Source organism: Pantherophis guttatus, chromosome 17, assembly GCF_059756535.1.
Source record: "Pantherophis guttatus breed Tessera chromosome 17, ASM5975653v1, whole genome shotgun sequence".
NCBI classification, from domain to species: Eukaryota; Metazoa; Chordata; class Lepidosauria; order Squamata; family Colubridae; genus Pantherophis; species Pantherophis guttatus.
In genome coordinates, this window is record NC_142079.1 from 8,494,992 (window position 1) to 8,518,944 (window position 23,953).

Genomic DNA, 23,953 nt, shown 5'->3' on the forward strand with positions numbered 1-23,953 from the left:
GCTTCCGGTTTAGCGCGGTGCGCCGCGCAAAACAAACCCCACCCCCGGCTGGGGAAACAGGAAGCTGCCACTAAAGGTTCCGCCTCTTCTGCTGCTGCTTCTTTTATGGCTTTAGGGCAGAGACTGCCAAACCTTGGCAACTTTGAGATGTATTGGGTTTTTCAACTCACAGAATTCCCAAACCAGCATGGATTTTTTTTTTATTTTTTCCAGTAATAAAGGTGGATATTTCTTCAGCTAACTGGTGAAACTAATCAAGGAGAGAAGCAATCTGAAACTAAGGAGAAACTTCCTAATGCACCAAAGACAAATTCCTTGTTTGTCCAATCACACTTGGGCAATAAAGAATTCTATTCTATTCTATTCTATTCTATTCTATTCTATTCTATTCTATTCTATTCTATTCTATTCTACTCTACTCTACTCTACTCTACTCTACTCTACTCTTTCTCCTCCTCCTCCTTCTATTCTAATTCTAATTCTATTCCTTCTTCTTTCTCCTGCTAGTCTAGTCCAGTCCAGTCCTGTCCAGTCCATTCATACTAACAGTAAGGACAATTAACCAGTAGAATGGTTTGCCTCCAGAAATTGTGGCTGCTCCATCACTGGAGGTTTTTAAGAAAAGACTGGACAGCCACTTGTCTGAAATGGTATAGTATGGTGGGACAGGTAACAAATAAAATAAAATAAATAAAAAACACGAGTCCAGTTAGATAGTCACTGAAGGGCCCTCTTTGTTCTTAATATTGTAAGAGAGAAATTGCTTGCAATTATATTCAGAACACAGACAAGGACATTTCTTTGCAAGGATGCTTACTTCAAGGCCTCTCAGTTGTCACAGATAAGAACAGTCTACGTGATTTACACCTTGAGGTTAAAGTGACAGAGATGTCCACTTTGTTGTTTCAACAAAAGATAAAAGATATGCTTCAGTAATCTACAAAAAGAATTATGACTGTTTTGCAAAGAAACTCTGTAATTAGGAAATGTCAACTAAAAATGATAAATGTATAGGACCATATGAATTGCTGACCTAACAGAATCCTTTGTCTAGAAGGGTATAAAACCATTGTACCTAGTTTCTGTCTTTGTTCAGCGCTTCATGTACAGAGCCTTGAACCTATTGCGCAATATATATAAAATCTGTCTGATTAATCTAAAAGTTGTGTTTGTCTTATTAAATCCACAACAATAGGGCCCGCTGCTTGAGCAGGGTTGGACTGTAACAGACAATACTTGGCAAGAATGCAGGAACATATATCCAAATTTAAACCCCAATTGTTGGAAATGTGGACAAAAGTACCTTCTTTCACACATGGTGGCTATGCTCTGAAACAAAAAAATATTGGATGAAAATACATAGTTGGATACAAGAAATAACAGGCTTCCACACAGAATACATACCAGAATTGTTTCTTCTAGGAATAATGAAAAGGAATTATTAAAAAAAAAACCTATATTATTCTACACGACAACTGCGGCAAGTTTGGCCTTTGCGCAATGTTGGAGAAGCTCAAATATACCCTCTGAAGATTTAATAATTAAAAAGATATTGGAATGTGCCAAGATGGACAAAATGACACTTGAATTGAAAGGATTGATGGACTCGGATTTTTACGTAATATGGGAGAAACGGTATAACTCGATCGAAAATAGAAAAAAAGGAAAATAATAGTAAAAATATAGAGAGAATAGGTGAATACTAGTATGATATGTAAATGGTCACAGTCATGCACAAGAGTTGAATAATGGTTAATTGTAAAAATTCAATAAAACATTTTTTTAAAAAAACTGCAGGAACAGATCTTCACCCAAATGAACGAATTGTCTCCTGCAAACTCCACTCCCCTTTGTGCCTCTTTATTCCCTCTGGGAGGAGCCATTCACCGTCCACCTGTGGCTTTACTCCTGAGTCGACCCTTGTTCCTTAGCTGTTCCCTTCTCCTGGCAGCTCTGCGCATGTGCACATCGGGAACAGGCTCCAGCTGTTCTTCTGCCCCACTAATGTCTGACCCCGAAAGCAGCTGACAACTGTCAGACGGCCCTGGCCCCATCTCTGCCTCCGACGCAGAGCTCTCATCCGGGCCTTCCCCAGACTCCAGGACTGGCCCATGTTCCTCCCCAACCTCCTCACTGTCCAAATCTACTGCCTGATCCGCTGGCTGCTGGCAGGCCACAATAACTATAATATACTAAACTTTTAATATCTTCCCTTGAAATGTGTCTACCCCATCTTTTTTTTCCATCTATCAAATCTGATCCACCTCTTTGAAACAACATTGTGTGGCTTTTTAGAAGACTCCCTCCTAACAAACTAAGTTGAAAATCCTGTCTGGAGATTCCCAACTAGTATTCCTTGGGAAATGATAAAAAAAGAAAAAGAAAGACAACTTTATTACATGACAGAATATGCAGTTGCAAATGAGTGGGGTGGGGGGGAAGACTTAAAACCAGCAAGATTATACAGTACATATAACACTCTGGAGACCATTGGACATGTAACATCAGGAAGGCTGTTTATATGAGTGTTGCTTCATTAAGTCATAGGTCCGTGATGGCGAACTTATGGCATGAGTGCCACAGGTGGCACACGGAGCCATATCTGTGGGCACGCGAATGTTGCCTTAGCTCAGCCAGCTGATTTTCGGGTCTTCCGGGCCCACCGGAAGTCAGGAAATGGGCCGTTTCCGGTCTCTGGGGGGATGGGGAAGGCCGTTTTCGCCCTCACCAGACTCCAAGAAAGCCTCTGGAGCCTGGGGAGGGCGAAAAAAGAGGCCTATCGGGCCCACCATGCCATCGCGTGACAAAAGCAGGAGTCACACGTGGGGGGGAGGTCATGCATGCATGCGCAGGGGGCGGAGGGCACTGAATTATGGGTGTGGGCGTGCGCACGACACCCCTGCGCTCCCCTCGCTTTTGGCATGCGATGGCAAAAAAATCACTGTCAATCACAAATGTTATGAGCCTTGGTGGCGCAGCAGACTAAAGTGCTGTTAAGTAACACCAGCTGCCTGCAATTACTGCAAGTTCAAATCTCACCAGGCTCAAGGTTGACTCAGCCTTCCATCCTTCTGAGGTAGGTAAAATGAGGACCTGGTTTGTGGGGGCAATAAGCTGACTTTGTATAAAAAAGAACACCACTTGGGGGGGGGGCAAAAAGCCCTACTAAGCAGGTATATACAAAAGTATGAAGGCTATTGCTTAATGCATTGTAAGCCGCCCTGAGTCTCCGGAGAAGGGCGGCATATAAATCGAACCAATAAATTGACTCAGCCTTCCATCCTTTCTAAGGTAGGTAAAATGAGGACCCGGTTTGTGGGGGCAATAAGCTGACTTTGTATACAATATACGAAAGTATGAAGGCTATTGCTTAACGCATTGTAAGGCACCCTGAGTCTCCGGAGAAGAGCGGCATATAAATCAAAATAATAAATAAATAAATAAATAAATAAATAAATAAATAAATAGGTCACTCATTGTCATAATCTGATATTATCCCCCTTGCTTTGTAAACTGCTTTGGACCAGTATTACATAAGGAACCATGGCCCCCCCAAAAATAAAACTGACTATTTGAACGCTGAGTTCAAGATTTTGTTTTCACAGGTGGAGGCCTGTAGAGTTTAATGCTACCAGCAGCACAAAGGCATTCACGTTCGTTCTGAAATCAATGCAATGTTCATTTATTAATTGTACTTACAAAACAAAACAAAAAAATAATGCCCTCCCACCCCAAATCCCTTTTCCTTTTTTGAGCTATCCCTTCCCGTTTTGCCAATACCTTTTACAAATAGTTAAAAAAAAAAAAAAGACATTTATTTTGGTACAATTGTTCAGCAACGTAGCTGTCATAATTAATGAAGTTACGTTTTGATACGACAAGAGGACTTTGGGGATGAGGGGGGAAGGGGAGGGGAGGGGAGGGACGGGACGGGGGAAATTATTGGCCAAATAAAATTCTCATATTACAAGTTAGCAAATTCTAGTATAAAAATAGTCCGCGGTGATCAAAACAGCCTCTCGTTTCTAATGGTGATCCGCAATTGGGAGAGTTTTTGTGGGCTGCATAATTCTGTAGGGATTTTCGGATTTTCTGTTTTGGGCGGCTCCTCTTTTTAATCTCCCCAATACATAAATCCTCAGTAAAGAACCCCGAAATGAGGGCTTTGTATGACATTCAGTTTAGCTTCTTGTAATGTGCTTTTTTTCAAAGGATATTCAAAAGGCTCACTAAAAACGTGTCTCTGGAATCCAACAATCCTCTTTGAAGACCATTCTCACGCCCTGACAGCTACAAGCTGTGAGGCTCAACTTCCAGGAGAGAACCAAAAAAAGACATCCTTTTGCTTCCCCCAGATGTTCACACTTCCCTCTTGCGATCTTCTTTTTAAAAACGGCAACATTTTAGCTTGTTAAAAGACCCCAGGCCTGGCTCCTGCCCCCCTCCCCCGTGTTTTTCAGGAGTGTTAGCTTCTGCCAATGGACCTTCTATTTCTCCTTCTTCTTCTTCTTCTTCTTCTTCCCTGCTCTCCTATAGGCTGGAGAAAGATCTCAGAGGACGCTACTTGTCTTTCAAAATGTCCAGCTGCTCCTGGTATTCCGTAAAAAGTCGCTGGAAACGAAGGTTCTGCCCGATGACGGGCAACAATTCCTTCAGCAGGTCCCGTTTCCGTAAGCCCTGCACAAAACACACACACACAAAGAAGCATGTCACGGAAGTCAAAAGTCAGAGAAGCAGGGTGGATACTACTGCGCTGAGCTCTTCCCTGTCCCTTGTCTGCATGGAAACGCCCCATTTCTATAGAAAGAGGCTTGGGAAGTGTAGTGGTGAGAGTGCAGTACTGCAGGCTACTTCTGCTGACTGCCGGCAATTTGGCACTTCAAATCTCACCAGGCTCCAGGTGGACTCAGCCTTCCGTCCTTCCAAGGTGGATAAAATGAGGACCTAGATCCATGATGGCAAACCTATGGCACAGGTGGCGCGTGGAGTCATATCGGTGGGCACGCGAGCGTTGCCCTAGCTCAGCTCCAGCGCACATGCGTGCACCGGCCAGCTGATTTTCGGGCCTTCTGGGCCCACCGGAAGTCGGCAAACAGGCTGTTTCCAGTCTCCAGAGGGCCTCTAGGGCGTGTGGGGAAGGCTGTTTTTGCCCTCCTCAGGCTCCTAGAAAGCCCTTGGAGTCTGGGGAGAGTAAAAAATGGGCCTTCCGGGCCCACTGGAAGTCAGCAAATGGGCCGTTGCTGGCCTCCGGAGGGCCTCCAGGCGGGTGGGGAAGGCTGTTTTCACCCTCCCCAGGCTCCAAGAAAGCCGCTGGAGGGTAAAAAACAGCCCTACCAGGCCCACCGGGCCATCGCGTGCCAAGAACAGGTGGAGCATGAGGCGGAGTGACCGTAGCGGCATCCCCATGGTCACATGATCAAAATTAACCAACTTGGCAACTGAGTCGTATTTATGACGGTCGTGGTGTCCCCGGGGGTTACAGGATCCCCTTTTGCGACCTTATGACAAGCCAAGTCAATGGGGGAAATCAGATTCATTGAAGAGCTCTGTTACTAACTTAAACGACCGCCGTGACGTAACAAACTGTGGCAAGAGAAGGTCGTGAAATGGGACAAAATTCATTTAACCAATGTCTCAGTCAGCAACAGAAATTTTGGGCTCAATTGTGGTTGTAAGTCGAGGACTATTTGTATGTTATACGTTCCGTTCTATATGGCTGGAAAAGTGAGCAAGATGGGGGTGTGGGGGAGGCATTCAGGCTGATGCAGCTGAGTTAGGGAGGGAGGGAGGGAGGGAGGGAAATGTAATTTTATGTGTTCCCCCCCCGCCCCCCAAAAAAGCAATGCTTACCACGACGGTCGATTCCCACTGACTTCCAGAGGAAGAATGGACAGGACCTAACAAATCCTTGCATAATTCCCTCAAGCGATATTCAAAGCCTGAGGAAGAGAGTAAAGAAGAAGACGATTCACAAAGAAGGCAATACTCTCTCCAACTAATTCAGAGACAATAGGTGCCTGGGGTGCAATCCCCAAAACAGCCGGAGCACTATTTGAATATCATCGGCATTGACAGAATCCCCATCGGTCAATTGCAAAAGGCAGCTTTGCTTGAAACAGCTGACATCCTGCAACGAGAACTTTGATACCGTCAAACAGAAACATTGGCCTGTCCTAAGCCCTCGGTATGTCCTAAGTCCTTCAATATGTCAAATCCAATCTGAGCATCTGGCTGACTGTGCAACAAAACCATAATCGTAAGCATCCCCAAACATCTCGAACATCATTTGAACACCATCTGTATTGACAGAATCCCGGTTGGTCAATTGCAAAAGGCAGCTTTGCTTGGAACAGCTGACAGCCTGCAACGATACCGCTAATACCATTGAACAACAACGGATCCTTAGGAAGGACTCAGAAGGTGGACAAAAATGCCAAATCCAGTCTAAACATCTGGATGACTGTGTGACAAACCACTGACAACATCTCCATCGGTCAATTGCAGAAGGCAACTTTACTTGAAACAGCTCGCATCCTGCGATGGTATCTTTGATATTATTAAAAACTTCTGGCTATTCCAGGTCCTTAGAAGGACTTGATGCTGAGATAAAAATGCCAAATGCAGTCTGAACATCTCTGTATAAAGGTAAAGGTAAAGGTTCCCCTTGCACATACGTGCTAGTCGTTCCCGACTCTAGGGGGCGGTGCTCATCTCCGTTTCAAAGCCGAAGAGCCAGCGCCGTCCGAAGACGTCTCCGTGGTCATGTGGCCGGCATGACTCAACACCAAAGGCGCACGGAATGCTGTTCCCTTCCCATCAAAGGTGGTCCCTATTTTTCTGCTTGCATTTTTTAGGTGCTTTCGAACTGCTAGGTTGGCAGAAGCTGGGACAAGTCACGGGAGCTCACCCCGTTATGTGGCGCTAGGGATTCGAACTGCTGAACTGCCGACCTTTCGATCAACAAGCTCAGCATCTTAGCCACTGAGCCACCGTGTCCCTTTTATCTCTGAATCCCAAAGCAACTGGAGTACAACTGGAACAACACTGGCATTGACCACAGTCCCATCAGTCAATTGCAAAAGGCAGCTTTGCTCGAACAGCTGACATCCTGCGATGAGACCTTTAACATCGTCGAACAAGCACCATCATTCCTTACCTTCCTTAACCAGGTACCGTGCATAGATAAGCAGCCAGTGACGATATTCATGACTTGACTGTAAAGCCAAAGCAGAGGCCACCTGATTCTCCAGGTACGCCGTGGTGGTTTCTTGCTGCACCAAATGAGGCATGGAGAACAATTTGGCTGCCTGTCGCCCAGAGCTGTGGGAAAGGAACAAAGAGGAGGCAGGTTTTAGGAGCTGAGAATGGAAGGAAGTGTAGGTGGTGACCAGGCTGAGCCCGTGGGAAGGGGTCAAACAGGTCATAAGTCACGAGTCCCTGCGTGCCCACGAGAGATCTAAGACCAGCCCAGTTTGAATGCCTTTCTTATCTCCCGCTCATTTCCCTTGACTGTTAGTTGGCCAGATTCTTGTAGAGAGCTTTAAGCTTGCAATAAATCTTTATAAAGGTAGTCCTGGACTTACGAACACAATTGAGCCCAGAAGTTCTGTTGCTACTGTAAGTGAAACCTTTTGTTACGTGAGTTTTGCCACTTTTTACACTTTTCTTTCCAGTATTGTTATGTGTATCATAGCAATTGTGCAGTTAGTAACATGGTTGTTAAGTGAGCCTGGCTTCCCCCATTGATTTTGCTCGTTCAGAAGGTCGCAATGGGGGATCCCATGTCCTCGGGACACTGCAACCGTCATAAATAGGAATAAGTTGCCAAGCATTTGAATTTGGATCATGCGACCACGGGGATGTTGCAATGTCGTAAGTGTGAAAAACAGTCATTTTTCAATGCCCTTGTACCTTTGAACAGTCGCTAAACGAGCTGTTGTAAGTAGAGGACTACCTGTACTCATTGGAGCTGCCTGGATATCCTGATTTCCCTGGTGCTTGACAGGAAGCTATATAGGAGCTTTTGGGGGATTGATTGATTTAGCGTTTGGCAAATACAGCAGGGGTGAAATCTAAAATTTGTTATTACCAGTTCTGTGGGCGTGGCTTGGTGGGGGGTTAATGTGACTGGGTGGGCGTGGCCAATTTTTTTTTTTTTTTTACTTTTAAAACCATTTTTCGAAGAGGTTGTAAAAAAATGTTTTCAAAAGGCTCTGACGATCCCAGCTGAGTTGCCTGATCAGCAGAGGCTTTTTTTCTTTTAATCAGGCAACTCAGCTGGGATCGTCAGAGGCTCTTAAAAGCATTTTTTCTACAACCTCTGAAGAGGTTGTAGAAAAAATGCTTTTAAAAGCCTTTGACGATCCCAGCTGAGCTGCGCGATCATTGGAGGCTTTTTTTTTTTTTAACTTTTAAAAGCATTTTTTCGGCCGAAGAGGTTGTAGAAAAAATGCTTTTAAAAACTAAAAAAAAAAAAAAAGCCTCTGATAATTGCGCGGCTCAGCTGGGCATGGGGGGGGGGGGGGAGACAGGGATTTTTGCTACCGGTTCTCCGAACCACCCGCCGCCATCACTACTGGATCGGGCGATCCGGTCCGAACCGGGAGCATTTCACCCCTGAAATACAGGGACTTATAGTAGTTCAAATGTTAATGTCCAGTCCACCCTGCCATTCAAGGACAGGGCAGTCTATGTTGAAAAATATCAGACAAATATCAGACATTGGGCCAGTGTAAGTTCTTGATGGAAATTTGGACACAATGTGGTGAATAATTTGTCGAGGAGCACCACAGTCACACTGAGGGGTAGAGACAAGACCCCACTTAAACAATGAGTCCTGGCAGACACCATGTTGGGTACGGATCCTGTTCAGACTTGTCCAATGCTGGCGAGGAAGGTCAAAACCTGGCACCTTTTCGGGGGGGGGAAATCTGCACAGTTCCAACAGGGGCAGCATTCAGAGTTCAACGCAGGGGTCCCCAAGGTTTTGGGTGATCAAGAGCTTGGCTCGTTTTGGCGGTAAACACAGAGAGGTAGAGCGAGACAGACAAAGTCGTACTTTGACATTCGTCCTTGAATGATGGCTAAAGGTCCCGAACACAGCATGGACTCCTGGGATGGTAGACTGCTCCTGAAGTCTGCACACTGTGCCAATGTTTCCTGCTTGTCGGAGACAAGGTTCCTGGAAAGGCAGAACATGTTACAGTTATCCAAGTGGAGGAAGGAGAGACCTTCTCGCAAAATTAAACAGGTGCAAAGTGGGAATTTAACCAGGGGTGGGCTGCTGGGGGTTAGCCCTTAGCTAACCTCTAGCTAAGATTCTGTGCAGTTCGGAGAACCCCCAAATCCCACTCCTGGCTGGCCCCGCCCCTCCCAGGAGTCCCCACCCAGCTCGTTTTAGATGCAGGTAAGTCCATGCGCGGAGGCTCAGGGAGGGTGAAAAACGGGCCTACTGGAAGTTCTGGAAGGCCGGAAAGGAGCCTGTTTCCAGCCTCCAGAGGGCCTCCGGAGCCTGGGGAGGCCGTTTTCGTCCTCCTGGAGGTTCAAGGGAAGACTCTGGAGCCCAGGGAGGGCAAAAACACCCCCCCTCCCCACCGCCGTGGTGCAGAAGGCTGACTAGGCTTGGCCACGCCCACCCAGCAACCCGGCAAAGAACCCCTTGCTAAAATGTTTGAAGCCCACCCCTGAGTTTAACAGATTTCATTTCCCATCCAGCCGAGTATAGGGACCTCAAATCCCATTTAGATTCATCCCATTGTGCAAAGCCCAGCCCTCCACTTAAACAACAGGTAGGTCAACTGCCAAACAGATTCCCATTTTTTTTTTTAAAAAAAAAACCTGTATTCTTTTTTAATTGACAGCAAGCCCAAGGGAACTGTAGGACAAGGCAGTGGCAGGACCTGAGGGTGGAGTCAGAGCCTCTAGTACAGTGGACTAAAGCACTGTTATTAACATCTGCTGCTTGCAATTACTGCAAGTTCAAATCTCACCAGGCTCAAGGTTGACTCAGCCTTTCTAAGGTTGGTAAAATGAGGACCCAGACTGTGGGGGCAATAAGCTGACTTTGTATAAATATACAAAAAGTATGAAGGCTATTGCTTAGCACATTGTAAGCCGCCCTGAGTCTCCGGAGAAGGGCGGCATATAAATTAAAGCAAAAAAAAAAGAAGAAAAAAAAAGAGAGGGGTTAGCCTAGAATCCTACGTAGCCACAATTGGCTTAAAGTCCAATTCCCCTTGAATTCTGTCAACCCTTATCTAATTCCGAGCTGGTGCTAACCGTGAGTCGAGCATAGACACGAGTAGTAATAAGTCAAGTTTAATTGGGAAGCTCACGGGTGGACCTGGTCTTTCGTGCAGGAGCAAAATAAAACCGCGTCTTATTGCCATATTAACTTTATATCATTTGTTCCAGAAGCATTAACGGCGGATCGATCCTGCTTAGCTCTTAAAAGAATCACCTCCCTTGTACCTTCCACCTTGGGGCTCACCAAGAAGACAGAGAAGGGTTAAAGCAATATGCTCTTCCGTCCGACATATTCATCACGGGGATGCCATGCTGAGTCAGCAAGATTTGAGAGACGGTGGTTTCACTTCCTGCGGAGGTCAAACATACCTGTCAGTTTTCTTGGCGGCACAAACACGGGACGGGTCTTGTCAACTGACGGGCGGAGGACGGGTAGTCCTTGACTTATAACTATTCATTTTAGTGACTTTTTGAAGTTACAGTGGCGCTGGGGAAAAAAAGCGACTTGCGTGCGGTCCTCGCACTTGCAACCTTCGGTCACGTGACTGACCACTTGTCACCAATTGCTAAACGAATGGACGTAAGTCCAGGACTACCTTCGAAGAGAGTTTAGGTGGCCCTAGGTGGACTTGAGCGTCGTTACCTGCTAAAATGGTTTGTAGGGACTCGTCTTTCACCACCACGGACTGCTTCCGCACGTTCCTAAAAGGGGAAAACGTGGAGGAGGAAAAAAAAGGGTCGTTCGAGTTCCACGTGACGTGTCTTGGCAAAGGAAGATGTGAAAATGTGATGGGGGGGGGGGGAAGGGAGGGGAGAGAGAGAAGTCCGGTGCTTACCAGACGGAGAGGGTTGCAGCCGTTGTGAGAGCCATCATGTAAAACCCTGTACAGTGCAACGTGGAGATGGGGGAGTGGAGAACGATGGGAGGGAGAAGGCGACGGCCACACGCCGAAAACACAGAGAGGGTCCGCTTTTCACAGGCCACACTCACCACTTCGCTGGAGGGAGAAGCACAAGACAAAAATAGTCGTTTTGGTACTTTGGGCTAGTGGTGAAGGCATCCGGCTAGAACAGGGGTCGGCAACCTTAAACACTCAAAGAGCCACAAAGGTCCTAACCGGAAGCCCCCGTTCAATTCTGGAGCCGACCGGAAGTCCGGTTCCCCCCCCCCCCCCCACCATAGAGTCTCCTCCTAGAGCGGCGTCCTTTTCCCTCTACCTGTCCTAACCGAAAGCCCTATCAATTGCGGAGCCGACCAGCAACAGGGAGCCGCAGCAGAGGGATGAAAGAGCCACATGCGGCTCCAGAGCCGCGGGTTGCTGACCTCTGGGCTAGAAAGAGGGAGACGTGAGCGAGTTCTAGTTCCACCTTAGGCGTAAAAGCCAGCTGAAGGACTTTTAACCAATCATCCGGAGAGTTTCTAGTCCGGCCTTAGCCATGAAAGTCAGCTGGGGAACTTTCGGCCAATCATTAGGAGACTGGGAGGTCTAATCCAGCCTTAAGGCATGGAAGCTGGTTGGGTGACTTTGGACCAATCACCAGGAGACTGGGAGTTCTAATCCAGCCTTAGCCATGAAAGTCGGCTGGGGAACTTTCGGCCAATCATTAGGAGACTAGAGGTCCAATCCCGCCTTAAGGCATGAAAGCTGGCTGGATGACTTTGGACCAAGTGAGTGTGTGGCAAACTGGTAGTAAAGATAAGTGAAATCTACCTCTGGTACAGAGGCATCACATTGGGAAATGTCACTTTTTAATCCGATGCACCAACTTTTGAGACTGGGCACCTGAGCATTCTCTCTTTATTGTGCACCTCCTCAGACTCGTCCCCCCCTGCCCCCCCCAAGCTTACCAGCTTCCCGCCGCAGAGAGAATTCGGCTGGTGAGCACCGTTTCCCACTCTTTCCCTTCTCGGTTGCACTTCAGTCTGCTAAGTTTGACTCCTCCCACAGTTGTGATCTCGTTTTCCACTTCAATATACATGGAGGGATCGGAGCTCACCTGCAAGAGAGATTCCTTTGGAGCCCTAAGCAATCCCAGTTCAAGCCAGGAAAGAAACGTGGAGGTTTGTGAAGAACCTGATATGGTGTGTAATTAAAAGGGCAGCTGCTTGTCTATTCCTCTCTGATAAACAGATCGATAGATCGATAGGAGATAGAAATAGAGACAGATAAGCTGAAATAGGTATAGATAGATAAGATAGATAGATAGATAGATAGATAGATAGATAGATAGATAGATATAGATGAGAGAGATAAACGTAAAGATAGACAGATAGACAGACAGATGAGAGATAAACAGATAGAGATAGATAGATAGATAGATAGATAGATAGATAGATAGATAGATAGATAGATAGATAGATAGATAGATAGATAGATGAGAGAGATAAAGATATAGATAAGAAACTGAAATAGGGATAGATAGATAGATAGACAGATAGACAGACAGACAGATAGCCAAGAGAGAGATAAACAGAAAGATATAGATAGTTAAGAAACTGAAATAGGGATAGATAGATAGATAGATAGATAGATAGATAGATAGATAGATAGATAGATAGATAGATAGATACCATATTTTTCGGAGTGTAAGACGCTCCGGACTATAAGATGCACCTACCTTTTTTAGTGAGGAAAACAAGAAAAAGAAATCTGCCTCTGCCTCCCAGAAATTTTGCCTCGTTGCAGCAAACAGTGTCCTTTCGTTTCATTTTCGTTTTTAGCATAGCTTGATTAGCACAAGGAAAAAAAAAAAAACTTCTCCCAGCAATTTACCTCCTTGCAGCAAGCAGCAGAGGCCCGAGCAGCAATAGGCAATGGCAATCCCTGCAGCCTGAAACAGCTGAGAGTCGGGGACAATCAGCTTGTGCTAATTAGGCTGTGTTGAAGCTGAAATGGGCTGTTTCTTCTTGCTGCAAGGAGGTAAACTGCTGGGAGGCAGAGGCCAAAGGGTGGGGGCCAGAGGGTGGGAGGGGCCACATTCGGTGTATAAGACGCACCCAAACTTTCACCCCCTTTTAGGGGGGAAAAAGGTGCATCTTATACTCCAAAAAATATGGTAGGTAGGTAGAGCTAGATAGATAAGACAGACAGACAGACAGGCTGAAATAGATAAGTAGATAAACAGACAGATATTACAGAGTCAGTCTCTCAGTCTATCTATCTATCTATCTATCTATCTATCTATCTATCTATCTATCTATCTATGACAGACAGACAGACAGACAGACAGACAGACAGACAGACAGACAGAGAAATTCTTGGAGGAGTGGGAAAGTGTTAGCAAAAGAGAAACAGAGAAGGAATGTGTGCAATTGAGGCAAACGTGAAATCTCCAGTTCCCAGTAAGCTTTATCCAAAGTTCTTAGCCAATTTGTTTTTTTCCATTAGGACAATAATTCTATTTTTTAAAGACAGTAAACAGTAGACGGCTGGGGAAATAAAGTGGTGTTTGCTAATTATGATTCCGACACCCCTTTAACTAGGCAGCAGTACGACTGTATCATTTTCTCCCTCTTTTTTGAAGATGTACTAATCTAGATTATCAGTGCGTCCATTTGTCTGTAGGGCTCTTTCCCATTACTTACTGGGGGGAATTCCTCCAGCATGCATTTTTAAAACTGCAGTGAGCCTGAGTTATTGGTTTCGGGGGGGTCCTGCATTCGATTCCACATTAGACAGATACCGTGTTTCCCCGAAAATAAGACCTTGTCTTTTATTTTTTTGAACCCCGAAATAAGTGCTTGGACTTATTTTCAGGGATGTCTTATTATTTTGGGGCGCGTGGAGCAAGACGGGGATTCTCTTGCCGTCTTACCTGATTTGCAGCTCTGTCTCCCTAACCCTAACCAGAAGAAATGGCGGGGACCGACTGTGCATGCATTTAAATATTTTCGGCGGAGGTCTTATTTGGGGGGGGGGAGCTTATTTTAGCACATGCACTCAAAAGCCCAATTGGGCTTATTATCAGGGGAGGTCTTATTTTCAGGAAAACAGGGTAGAAAAATGGCAGAATAAAAAAAAAAAAACACCTAATAATAAATACTATAATCTACCTCTTACCTGCAATGCGAACGATTTCTGTAGGACTGGGTTCGGCAATTTAAGTGCTAACGGTGTACTGTGGCAAGCACCATCTTTCTCAGTTGCTAATATAGCCGGAGACTGGGAGACAAAACAAAACAAATGTTAAGAGCCTTGGTGGCGCAGCAGACTAAAGTGCTGTTAAGTAGCACCAGCTGCCTGCAATTACTGCAAGTTCAAATCTCACCAGGCTCAAGGTTGATTCAGCCTTCCATCCTTTCGAGGTAGGTAAAATGAGGACCCGGATTGTGGGGGCAATAAGCCGACTTTGTATAAAAAAGAACACCGCTTTGGGGGGGGGGGGCAAAAGCCCTACTAAGCAGGTCTATACAAAAGTATGAAGGCTATTGCTTAACACATTGTAAGCCGCCCTGAGTCTCCGGAGAAGGGGAGCATATAAATCGAACCAATAAACAATAAACAATAAGATGCCCCTCTCAACTCCACTCTAGCACAAATTCTATCAACTGATTAGATTTTGCATTTGAGATGGTATTCGGAACAATTTTGCAGGGTGAATCTCAGCTAGTTTTGAAGCAGGCCAATTGGGCTGAAGCGCGAGCGTGTTTGGTGAAAAAATTCTTGGGAGATCTTGGAGTCTTAGTGGACAACCAATTAAATAATGAGCCAGCAGTGTGCAGCGGCAGCCAGGAAAGCCAATGCAATCCTAAATTGCATTAACAGAGGGATACGATCAAGATCAAGGGAGGTACTAATATCACTCTATAAAGCCCGAGTAAGACCACACCTAGAGTACTGCATCCAGTTTTGGTCACCACACTATAAAAAAGATGTTGAGACTCTAGAAAGAGTGCAGAGAAGAGCAAGAAAGATAATGAGGCGACTGGAGGCTAAAACATACGATGAACGGTTGCAGGAACTGGGCATGGCCAGTCTAGTGAGGAGAAGGACCAGGGGAGACAGGATAGAAGTCTTCCAATATTTGAGGGGCTTCCACAGAGAGGAGAAGGGGGTCAAGCTATTTTCCAAACCACCCGAAGGCCAGACAAGGAACAATGGATGGAAACTGACCAATGAGAGATTCAATTTAGAAATAAGGAGAAATTTTCTGACAGTGAGAGCAATCAACCCATGGAACAGAAGTTGCCTTTGGAAATTGTGGGACCTTCATCACTGGAGGCTTTCAAGAAGAGAGTGGACTGCCATCTGTCAGAAATGGTGTAGGGTCTCCTGCTTGGGCGGTGGGGGGTTGGACTATATGACCTACAAGGTCCCTTCCCACTCTGTTCATCGGTTAAAAATCAGTTCTTAAAAGAGTGGGATTGATTAAATCAAGTAGCTATATAGAGATCACCGATTGTTCTCAATAGCAATAGCACTTAAGACTTATATACCGCTTCTCAGTGCTTTACAGCTCTCTCTGAGTAGTTTACAATGCCAGCAGATTGGCCGCAACAATCCGGGTCCTCATTTTACCGACCTCGGAAAGATGGAAGGCTGAGTCAATCTTGAGCCCCGTCAGGATCGAATTCTAGGCTTTGGTATTCCAGAATTTGCCTGCAATATTGCGTTCGAAATCACTGCGCCACCAGGCGCCGGTAAGCCAATAAAAGAGAATTATTGGCAGCTCAGCTGCTAATAATTGGTTGGTTGTTTTCTTGCAAATGTCTCATTACCGAACTAAGCAACATCATCAGTGTGCCACTATGCAATAAACCATGATGATTGGCTTAATGTGCTTGCAGCTAGATTTAAGAAGATACAGTCCCGTTTCTAAAATGGAAACGAAAAGGATCGATGGTTGTGTATCAAAGAGAGGTGGCTACCGCTGACCTAGGCTCCCTTAAAAACCAGGAAGCAGAGTCTTGGACCCGGCAAAAAAAACCCTTTTATTTACACGACTGTGAATTCCTTTCATTCACAGTCAGCAAGGCCTGTCCAAACAGTCTTTCAGAGGAATATTTATCAACACAGACCTTATCTCGCTTGGCAGGCTGCCAAGTCAATAATTTACAAACATAGTGCAAGGCCAAACTTGGTACAGAGTCATGGACAGATCTTTCCACTCTCGAAACAACCGAATGAACGAACTGTTTCCTGCAAAAGCCCCCTCCCCGTTCGCTCCTCTTTTGTTTCCTATGGGAGGGGCCAATCACCTCCAAGGTGTGGCTTTACTCCCAAGTCGACCCTGCTTTCTGAGTTGTTCTTGTCTTCTGGCAGCTCTGCGCATGCGCACACTGGGAACGGGCTCCAGCTGTTCCTCTGCCTCTCTGATGTCCAACTCTGGAGGCTCCGGAGTCCGTGCATAATAGATGGCCCAAGTCTCATCTCTGCCTCCAACGCAGAGCCCTCGTCCGAGCTTTCCCCAGCCCCCAAGATTGGCCCATTGTTCCTCCCCAACCTCCTCACTGTCTGACTCTGCTGCCAGCTCTGCTGGCTGCCGGCAGGCCAAAACAACCACCTTTTTTGGTTACCTGAACGGTTAAAGTGACAGGCATGAGCCGGGAGTCTTTCCGAGGTCTTCCTTTCTTCTTTTTTTCAACGTCAAGGTCCAGCTTTCGCTTGGAGAGCGACAAGGGTTTGATGGCCAGCTTTTCTTCGCTATCGCTGCTACTTTCTAGGAGATCCCTGGGTTTGCTTTCCCGAATAGAGTTCTGCTCCTTCAGTCTGCAGAAAAAAGAAGGGGAAAAACAACAACCGTGTGATCCAGTTGTTAAGGAACCAGCTTAAGCTTAGCAAATGGAAGGCTCCGAGTTCTAGTCCCCCCCTTAAGCATGAAAGCTTGGCTGGGTTTTGTGACTTTGGGCCACTCGCTCTCAGCCCAATGCACCTTAGAGTTGTGCTGGAGAAAATAGGAGGAAGCAGATAAACCTGCGGTCTTGAGTACCGTATTTTTCAGAGTATAAGACACACTTCCCCCCCCCCCAAAAGGGGGTGAAAATTTAGGTGCGTCTTATACACCGAATCTAGCCCCGCCCACCCACTGGCCCCCACCCTTTGGCCTCTGCCTCCCAGCAGTTACTTCCTTGCAAGCAAACAGCAAGAAAAAAACAGCTCCTTTCAGCTTCAGCACACAGCCTAATTAGCACAAGTTGATTGGATCGGCCTCCTGACTCTCAGCTGATTTGCTCTTAGCTGTTTGCAGGGCTCTCCTGCTTGCCGCAAAGAGGTAAATTGCTGGAGCAGATTTTTTTTTTCCTTGTGCTAATCAAGCTATGCTGAAAACGAAACTGAAAGTAAAGCAGGCTGTTTGCTGCAAAGAGGCAAAATTGCTCAGAGCAGAGGCAGATTTTTTTTTTCTTCTTTTCCTCACCAAAAAAGGTAGGTGTGTCTTATACTCCGGTGCGTCTTATACTCCGAAAAATACGGTATTTCTAAAGATTATAAAGGTGAGATACAAATAGGTAAGTAAATAAATTAGGGTTCCAGGTCTAGACTGTAAATAGGGATGGGTTCATGGGGGTTCGGCAGGGTTCAGGCGATCCTCTAGCCAAGGATCGCCGGGGTTTGGCGAACCCCCAAATGCCCACCCCATCCTGCCCCTCCCAGGAGTCTCCATGCGGCTCGTTCATCATTCCAGGTAAGTGCAGGGGCCGCAAGGAGGGTCTGGGAGGGTGAAAAACAGGCCTCCTGGAAGTTCCAGAAGTCTGGAAACAGGTCTGTTTCCGGCCTCCGGAACCCAGGGGAAGCAGTTTTTGCCCTCCCAGAGGCTCAAGGAAAGCCTCTGGAGCCTGGGGAGGGCGAAAAATGTCCTGTCCCCCCCGCCATGGTGCAGGTGGCCAACTAGGGCACGCCCACGCCCACGCCCACCCAGCAACGGGGCAGCAAACCCGTTGCTAAAGGATCTGAAGCAGTGGTGGGTTGCTCCCAGTTTGGTCCGGTTCTATAGAACCGGTAGTAAAACCGGCGGGAGGCTCCACCCACCCGCCACGCCGTCATCATAGGTGATCTGTGAACGCGCAGAAGCTTCTGCGCATGTGCAGAAGTGCGTACGCTCCCGCTGCGAATTGGTAGTAAAGGTAAGTGGAACCCACCCCTGATCTGAAGCCCACCCCGATTGTAAATATTTGGCTGACCACTAGATGGCACCAAAGAATGAGAGTTTCTGGCTCTCTTTGCTGCCATCTAGTGGACATTTACATTTTTAAAGCGCATACCGTTATCTCCCTAAACGAGCATTCTTTGGACTGCAGCTCTCAGAAAAATAGAGGAGGCTAGCTGGGTGCTTTCTCCTTTGCTTAAAGAAAGGCGTCCAACTGAAACGGTTCTTTTCCAGTTCAGCATCTCACCTGTCCAAGGTAACCTGATTGGTGTGCGAGACGGGGGAAGTCCCTGAGGTGGCTTTGGATCGCTCCGTAAACCGAGAATCGAAAGCCTTCATGGGCTCAATCTTAGAAGAGGTGGGCAGCACTGAGGGCGAAGCGGCTGGGAGAGCAGCTGAAGTCGAGGTAGCGTTCAGACTGGGAAAAGAAGAAAGGAAAAACGTATTTGAGGCACCCCACATATCTGGCAGGGCTCCGCTCTGCTCACAATTGGGCAAGAAATAAAATCACGAACCGCTGCAGTTTCTATCCCCCTACCCCATTGGATTTAGGGGTAAGAAACGCCACACTCAACCCCAAGTGCCATCAACTTTCTGAAGCAGCGTTTCCCAACTGTGACAGCTTGAAAGATGCGGGGACTTCAACTCCCAGAATTCCCCAGCCAGAATATCTGGGAGTTGGAAGTCCACACATCTGTAAGCTTGCCAAGCTTGAGAAAACGCTGCTCTGAAGTAGCCAGGACTGGGACAAATCCAGATCAGACTAGCGGATGGCGCTCGCTTCGCATCTGTTACATTAAAAATTGGGGATACCTAAGAGGGGCACCGGGCAAGCCACATCCTTCGGAAACGTAACCTGACCTAACCATGGAATTTCCGTCTGCGTATCTAGGTTCTAGTAGCAAGCAAAGAAGAACGGGGCAACTTGCTGCGGCCAACTCACTACTGCCTACTCGCCATGGCCAATTTGCCACGGGACACGGGCTCGCTGTGGAACAATTCCGTTTTTAAATGATTTTTTTAAAAAAATATATACGGGGCTTCCTCCTCGCTAAGCCAACCCACGCTGCAGTGAACGGGTCCTTAAGTTTCCACCCCACCCACCCCAATTCGTAAGGAGAAGGCCTTTCGTTTCGATGCTCACCCATCCTTGTTGGCTACGTCTTCCGCCGATTTAGCGGCCGCTGCCATGGGCTCTAAGGCAGGCTTAACGGTGCCCAGGGAGTTGGCCGCGTTGTAATCTAACGCTATGAGCTGATTGGTCTGGGAAGCTGACATCATGGACCCGGCTAAAGACCCCGAGAGTGGGATGCTGTTAAAGAGGGCTGTCGAAAAATCCCTGTTGGGAAAAAGAAAGGCGGTCAGGGGAAATCGGGGCGTATTATCCCCGCCGGACCATCATCTCCTTTTTAACAACCCCATCATCCCTGGCGGGGTGGAGCCTGGGCAACTGAATGGAGCTAGCAGAATGTTTTCCTGGCCGGATGCCCTTCCTGTCGCCAATGCGGAGTTTTGTTCAGCAGATATAGTCTCGGTGCGCGCAGAGAGAGAAATATCTGCCTCTACCTACCGTATTTTTTTGGGGAGTATAGGACGCACCTTTTTCCCCCCGAAAAAGAGGGTGAAAATCTGGGTGCGTCTTATACTCTGAATTGTAGCCCCGCCCAGCTTCTCAAACGGAGATTTCAGAGGTTGAAAAAAGCATCAGAACTGATGTTTCAGAAAAGAAGCCTCCAAACAGAGCTTCAGAAAAAAAGCCCCCAAACAGAGCTTCAGAAAAAAAGCCTCCAAACAGAGCTTCAGAGGCCTTTTTTTTCTGAAGCTCTGTTTCGGAGGCTTTCAGAGGCAGGAAAAAAAAGCAAAAAAAAAATCAAGGCACAGAGCTTACAACCAAGGAACCTGTTGCTAAAATTCACCTCTGGGATCAGCTGATTGGGGGTATTCCGGGAGGCCGATCCACCTGCCAATCAGCTTTTTACTTATTTTCCTCCCCAAAGACTAAGGTGCGTCTTATACTCCGAAAAATACGGTAGGATCGAACTCACGGCCTCCTGATTGTGAGCTGAGAGCTCCACCACTAGGCCACCGTGCCACTCATTATCCCCGCCGGATTGATCAGGACAACCTGATCCTATATAACTGAAACAAGACCGTGGTCTACAACTTACAAGCCTTTCTTTAGTGACTTTTCTGACAGAAAACAATGACTTATGACCCATTCTCACACTAACAACGGTAGCAGCGTCCTCGGGTCACATGATCAAAATTTAAATCTTTGGAAACCAATAGGCCATTTATGACAGTTGTAGAATCCTGGGATGATGTGATGGCCACTAGTGACCTTCCCAACTGGTTTCTGACGAGCAAAATTCACGGGGGAAAGCTGGATAACCACCGCGTTAAGGATGGTTCAGTGAACAAGAGTGGCAGGTTTACTTAACAAAACCACGGCTCCCTTAGTGACTGCGGCGACCTGCCTAACGACGGTGGGGGAAAAAAAGACTACATTTGGGCACAATTCATTGAATGACAGTCTGGCTTAGCAACAGAGCCTCCGGTCCCAATTCTGGCCATAAACCGGAGACTATTTGTATGGGCTGAAATCTGAGATTTTTTTTACAAAAAGAGGAGAGGTGATATCGGGATACATCTCATTCCTTCTTTGCGGTCGTAGCTGGATGGGGATGGGGGGGAGGCCCTTTTGAAAGTGGTTTGGTCTATCCTGCTTCTTCCTCACACTGAGAGAGAGAGGTGAGGGGAGCTTTGCAAGGTTTGTTCACCTCTACCTTTGTTTTCAAAACAAAATGAAAATCCGACATATTTTGAAAACAGTACCCTGTGTCCAACTGAGCTATGCAGAGCGGTGTGATCCTTCGCCGACCATCGGCCGTCCTGGTCTCGACTTGTTTCTTTAAAAGGTTCTGCCAGGAAGAAATTAGGATTATTAGGATTTTGGGGGGTTTTTTTGTCGTCACAACACAGTTTGTCTAAAGTCCAGCCTCCCGGTATCGCTTGCTCAGGTTGGCGGCCGTATGAACGGGAGGGATAAAGAAATATTAGATAAATAGATAATCTCAAAATATCTTTAGATTGATGTGAAACCCCCGTTTGCCTTTTAGCCTTTGTTTTTTGTTTTTTGTTTACTCCCAATGATGTATTCAAAAGCAGTTAATCGAGAAATCTACTTTTAAAGGCAGTTTTGCTTCATGCACCAAAGACAAATTCCTTGTGTGTCCAATCAAACTTGGCCAATAAAGAATTCTGTTCTATTTCTATTCCTTTTGCTTCCACTTCTCTCATTCTTCTATTACTACTTCTTTCCCTCCTTCTCCTTCTCCTTCTCCTTCTCTATTCTATTCTATTCTATTCTATTCTATCCTATCCTATCCTATCTTATCCTATCCCTATTCTTCCTACCCTATCCTATCCTATCCTATCCTATCCTATCCTATCCTATCCTACCCTACCCTACCCTTATTCTATTCTATCTGTTTACAATGGACTGCCTCAACCTTGTGTTCCCTAGACACAAAGGGAGGGAGGAAGGGAGGAAGGAAGGAAGGTATACCTGTAAAGAGAGAAGAAAAGAGAAGACAGAAAGGGAGATAGGAAGAGGGATAGAAAGGGAGGGAGAGTGGAAGGTATACCTGTAAAGAGAGAAGAAAAGAGAAGACAGAAAGGAAGGGAGGTAGGAAGGTATGAGAGAAGGAAAAGGAAGCAAAGGAAGGAAGGAAGGATATACCTGCAAAGAGAAAAGGAAAGAGAAGATAGTGGAAGGATAGGAAGAGGGAGATAGGAAGTGCGATAGAAAGGGAAGGAGGAAGCGAGGGTAGGAGGGCAGGAGGAAGATATACCTGTAAAGAGAGAAGGAAAGAGATGACAGAGAGGAAGGGAAGAAGGGAAGAAGGAAAGAAGGAAGGAAGGACCATCTTCTATCCAAGAGGCATCAGCTCTTCCATGGCTACATGGCCTGACATGTATATTTCATTTTACCATCTGTTCACCAAAAAAGAAGGACCAAAAAGAATGGAAGAGGCGAGAGGAAATCGCTACCTTTCTAATGTCCTCCAAGCTTTCTCCATTCACCATGCTGGCCAGTTTAGGCGCCGTTATCGCTGCTGCGGGGCCCATTCCGTCTCTCAGGGCCTCGTTCTTCTTCTCCACTTGCTGCTGCCTTTGTTGGTACTTCAGCATCTCCGGATTCTCGATAATAGCCGTTGAGAGATGCGCCTCCGTCATGATAGCTAAACTTTTACCGTACGTCGACTGGTGGATGTTGCTCTGAAAGGGGAGAGAGCACCGGAACGTAACATCAGGCCACTGGCCCATCTAGGCCAGGGGCGTCAAACTCAAGGGCTGGATCCGGCCTGCGGGGTGCTTAGATCTGGCCCACGGCACCACCATGGAAACAGCGAAGGACCGGCCCGTGATGCCTCCGCCAGCGAAAACAGAGCTCGCCCTCCCGAGCTCTGTTTTCGCTGGCAGAGAGTTGCAGGAGGTTATTGCAGCCAAAAACGGAGCTCGGGAGCCCGTTTTTGCTGGTAGAATGCTCGGACCTCCACAAGTGCCCCCAACACGAGTGACGTTGAGCTAGCCACACCCATTCCGGCACCCCGAGGTCAAACCCAACCCTGATGCGACCCTCCAATGAAATCGAGTTTAATACCCCTGCTATGGAGGGTTAGTATGTTTTCTGGACTTCTATCCAGTTTTCTTGTTTTGTAAAACTTTCTTTTTTAAAAAAAACCTGTTGCTGCTTTGCACCAATGCAAACAATTTCCCCACTCGGCTCTCTGCTCTCTCCTCGGCTTCCAACTAAGACAGATTTAGTAACCTGAGATTCTCAGATCCAACTAAAGACAGCCTAGCTCTCAGCTCCATCCCATTTGCTATTTCTGGGAAACCTGTGTAGGCAGTTTAAGCCAAACCACTCATTTCCTTCCTTGTTCCTTCTCTCTATCTGGAGATTCCCCGATCGCCTTCACCAAGCCTGGATAATGTCGTTTTCTGCATCTCAATCTACGTTGCCCGGACGATGATCCAAACCAACGAAGCAAAGTTTAATAAAGCGTGGTGGCATCACAGATTATATCTCACTTTGCCTGATCTCTGGGGTCCTATCTCAGAGCCCACCCAGGCTCCGTTTTTGGCCGCGACAGCCTCCTGCAGCCCTCTGCCAGTGCAAACGGAGCTCTGTTTTTGCTGACAGAGGGTTGCAGGAGGCAACCGCGGCCAAAAATAGAGCTCAGGAGCCCATTTTCACTGGAAGAGCGCTCAGGCTACTACAGATGCCCGGACATAAGTGACATCAAGCTGGCCATGGCCCCCCCTTCACCCCCCACCCCCGAGGTCACAAACAACTCTGATGTGGCCCTCCATGAAATCGAGTTTGACACCCCTGATCTAGGCAGTCTGAGAATATTTAAAACAGAAGGAATTTGAAAGGTCAGCATGCTCAGCGTAAATCGCAGCCACCTTCTCTTCCTCGCTCAGGGGGTCCCCAAGCTCGTCTTGGGAAAAATCCAGAAATGCCACCGATCCATCCATGGAGCAGACTAAAATGCCAAGGCCGTTCAAAGTCCTGAAGGAGGAGAAACAAAGAGAGAGAGAGAGAAAAAATCTA

General features: G+C 46.8%; 1 protein-coding gene across 2 annotated transcripts in view; it reads right to left on the reverse strand.

Moving 5' to 3' along the window:
• Window positions 1-3,666: 3,666 nt before the first annotated feature.
• HIRA (histone cell cycle regulator) overlaps window positions 3,667-23,953 on the reverse strand; it is a 40,031-nt gene continuing 19,744 nt past the window's right edge. The window contains exons 11-25 of one of the 2 annotated variants that reach the window (XM_087880225.1): window positions 23,806-23,911; window positions 22,384-22,611; window positions 21,166-21,251; window positions 19,475-19,669; window positions 18,578-18,748; window positions 16,763-16,955; window positions 14,307-14,408; window positions 12,095-12,243; window positions 11,082-11,243; window positions 10,889-10,947; window positions 10,490-10,595; window positions 9,059-9,181; window positions 7,157-7,320; window positions 5,851-5,939; window positions 3,667-4,677 (exon numbers count right to left, since the gene is read on the reverse strand). In XM_087880225.1, the coding sequence (XP_087736351.1) occupies window positions 4,561-4,677; window positions 5,851-5,939; window positions 7,157-7,320; window positions 9,059-9,181; window positions 10,490-10,595; window positions 10,889-10,947; window positions 11,082-11,243; window positions 12,095-12,243; window positions 14,307-14,408; window positions 16,763-16,955; window positions 18,578-18,748; window positions 19,475-19,669; window positions 21,166-21,251; window positions 22,384-22,611; window positions 23,806-23,911 (2,050 nt within the window). In that variant the 3' untranslated portion in view covers window positions 3,667-4,560. The remainder of the gene's footprint in view (window positions 4,678-5,850; window positions 5,940-7,156; window positions 7,321-9,058; window positions 9,182-10,489; window positions 10,596-10,888; window positions 10,948-11,081; window positions 11,244-12,094; window positions 12,244-14,306; window positions 14,409-16,762; window positions 16,956-18,577; window positions 18,749-19,474; window positions 19,670-21,165; window positions 21,252-22,383; window positions 22,612-23,805; window positions 23,912-23,953) is intronic. The other variant, XM_087880226.1, reaches the window with a different exon arrangement.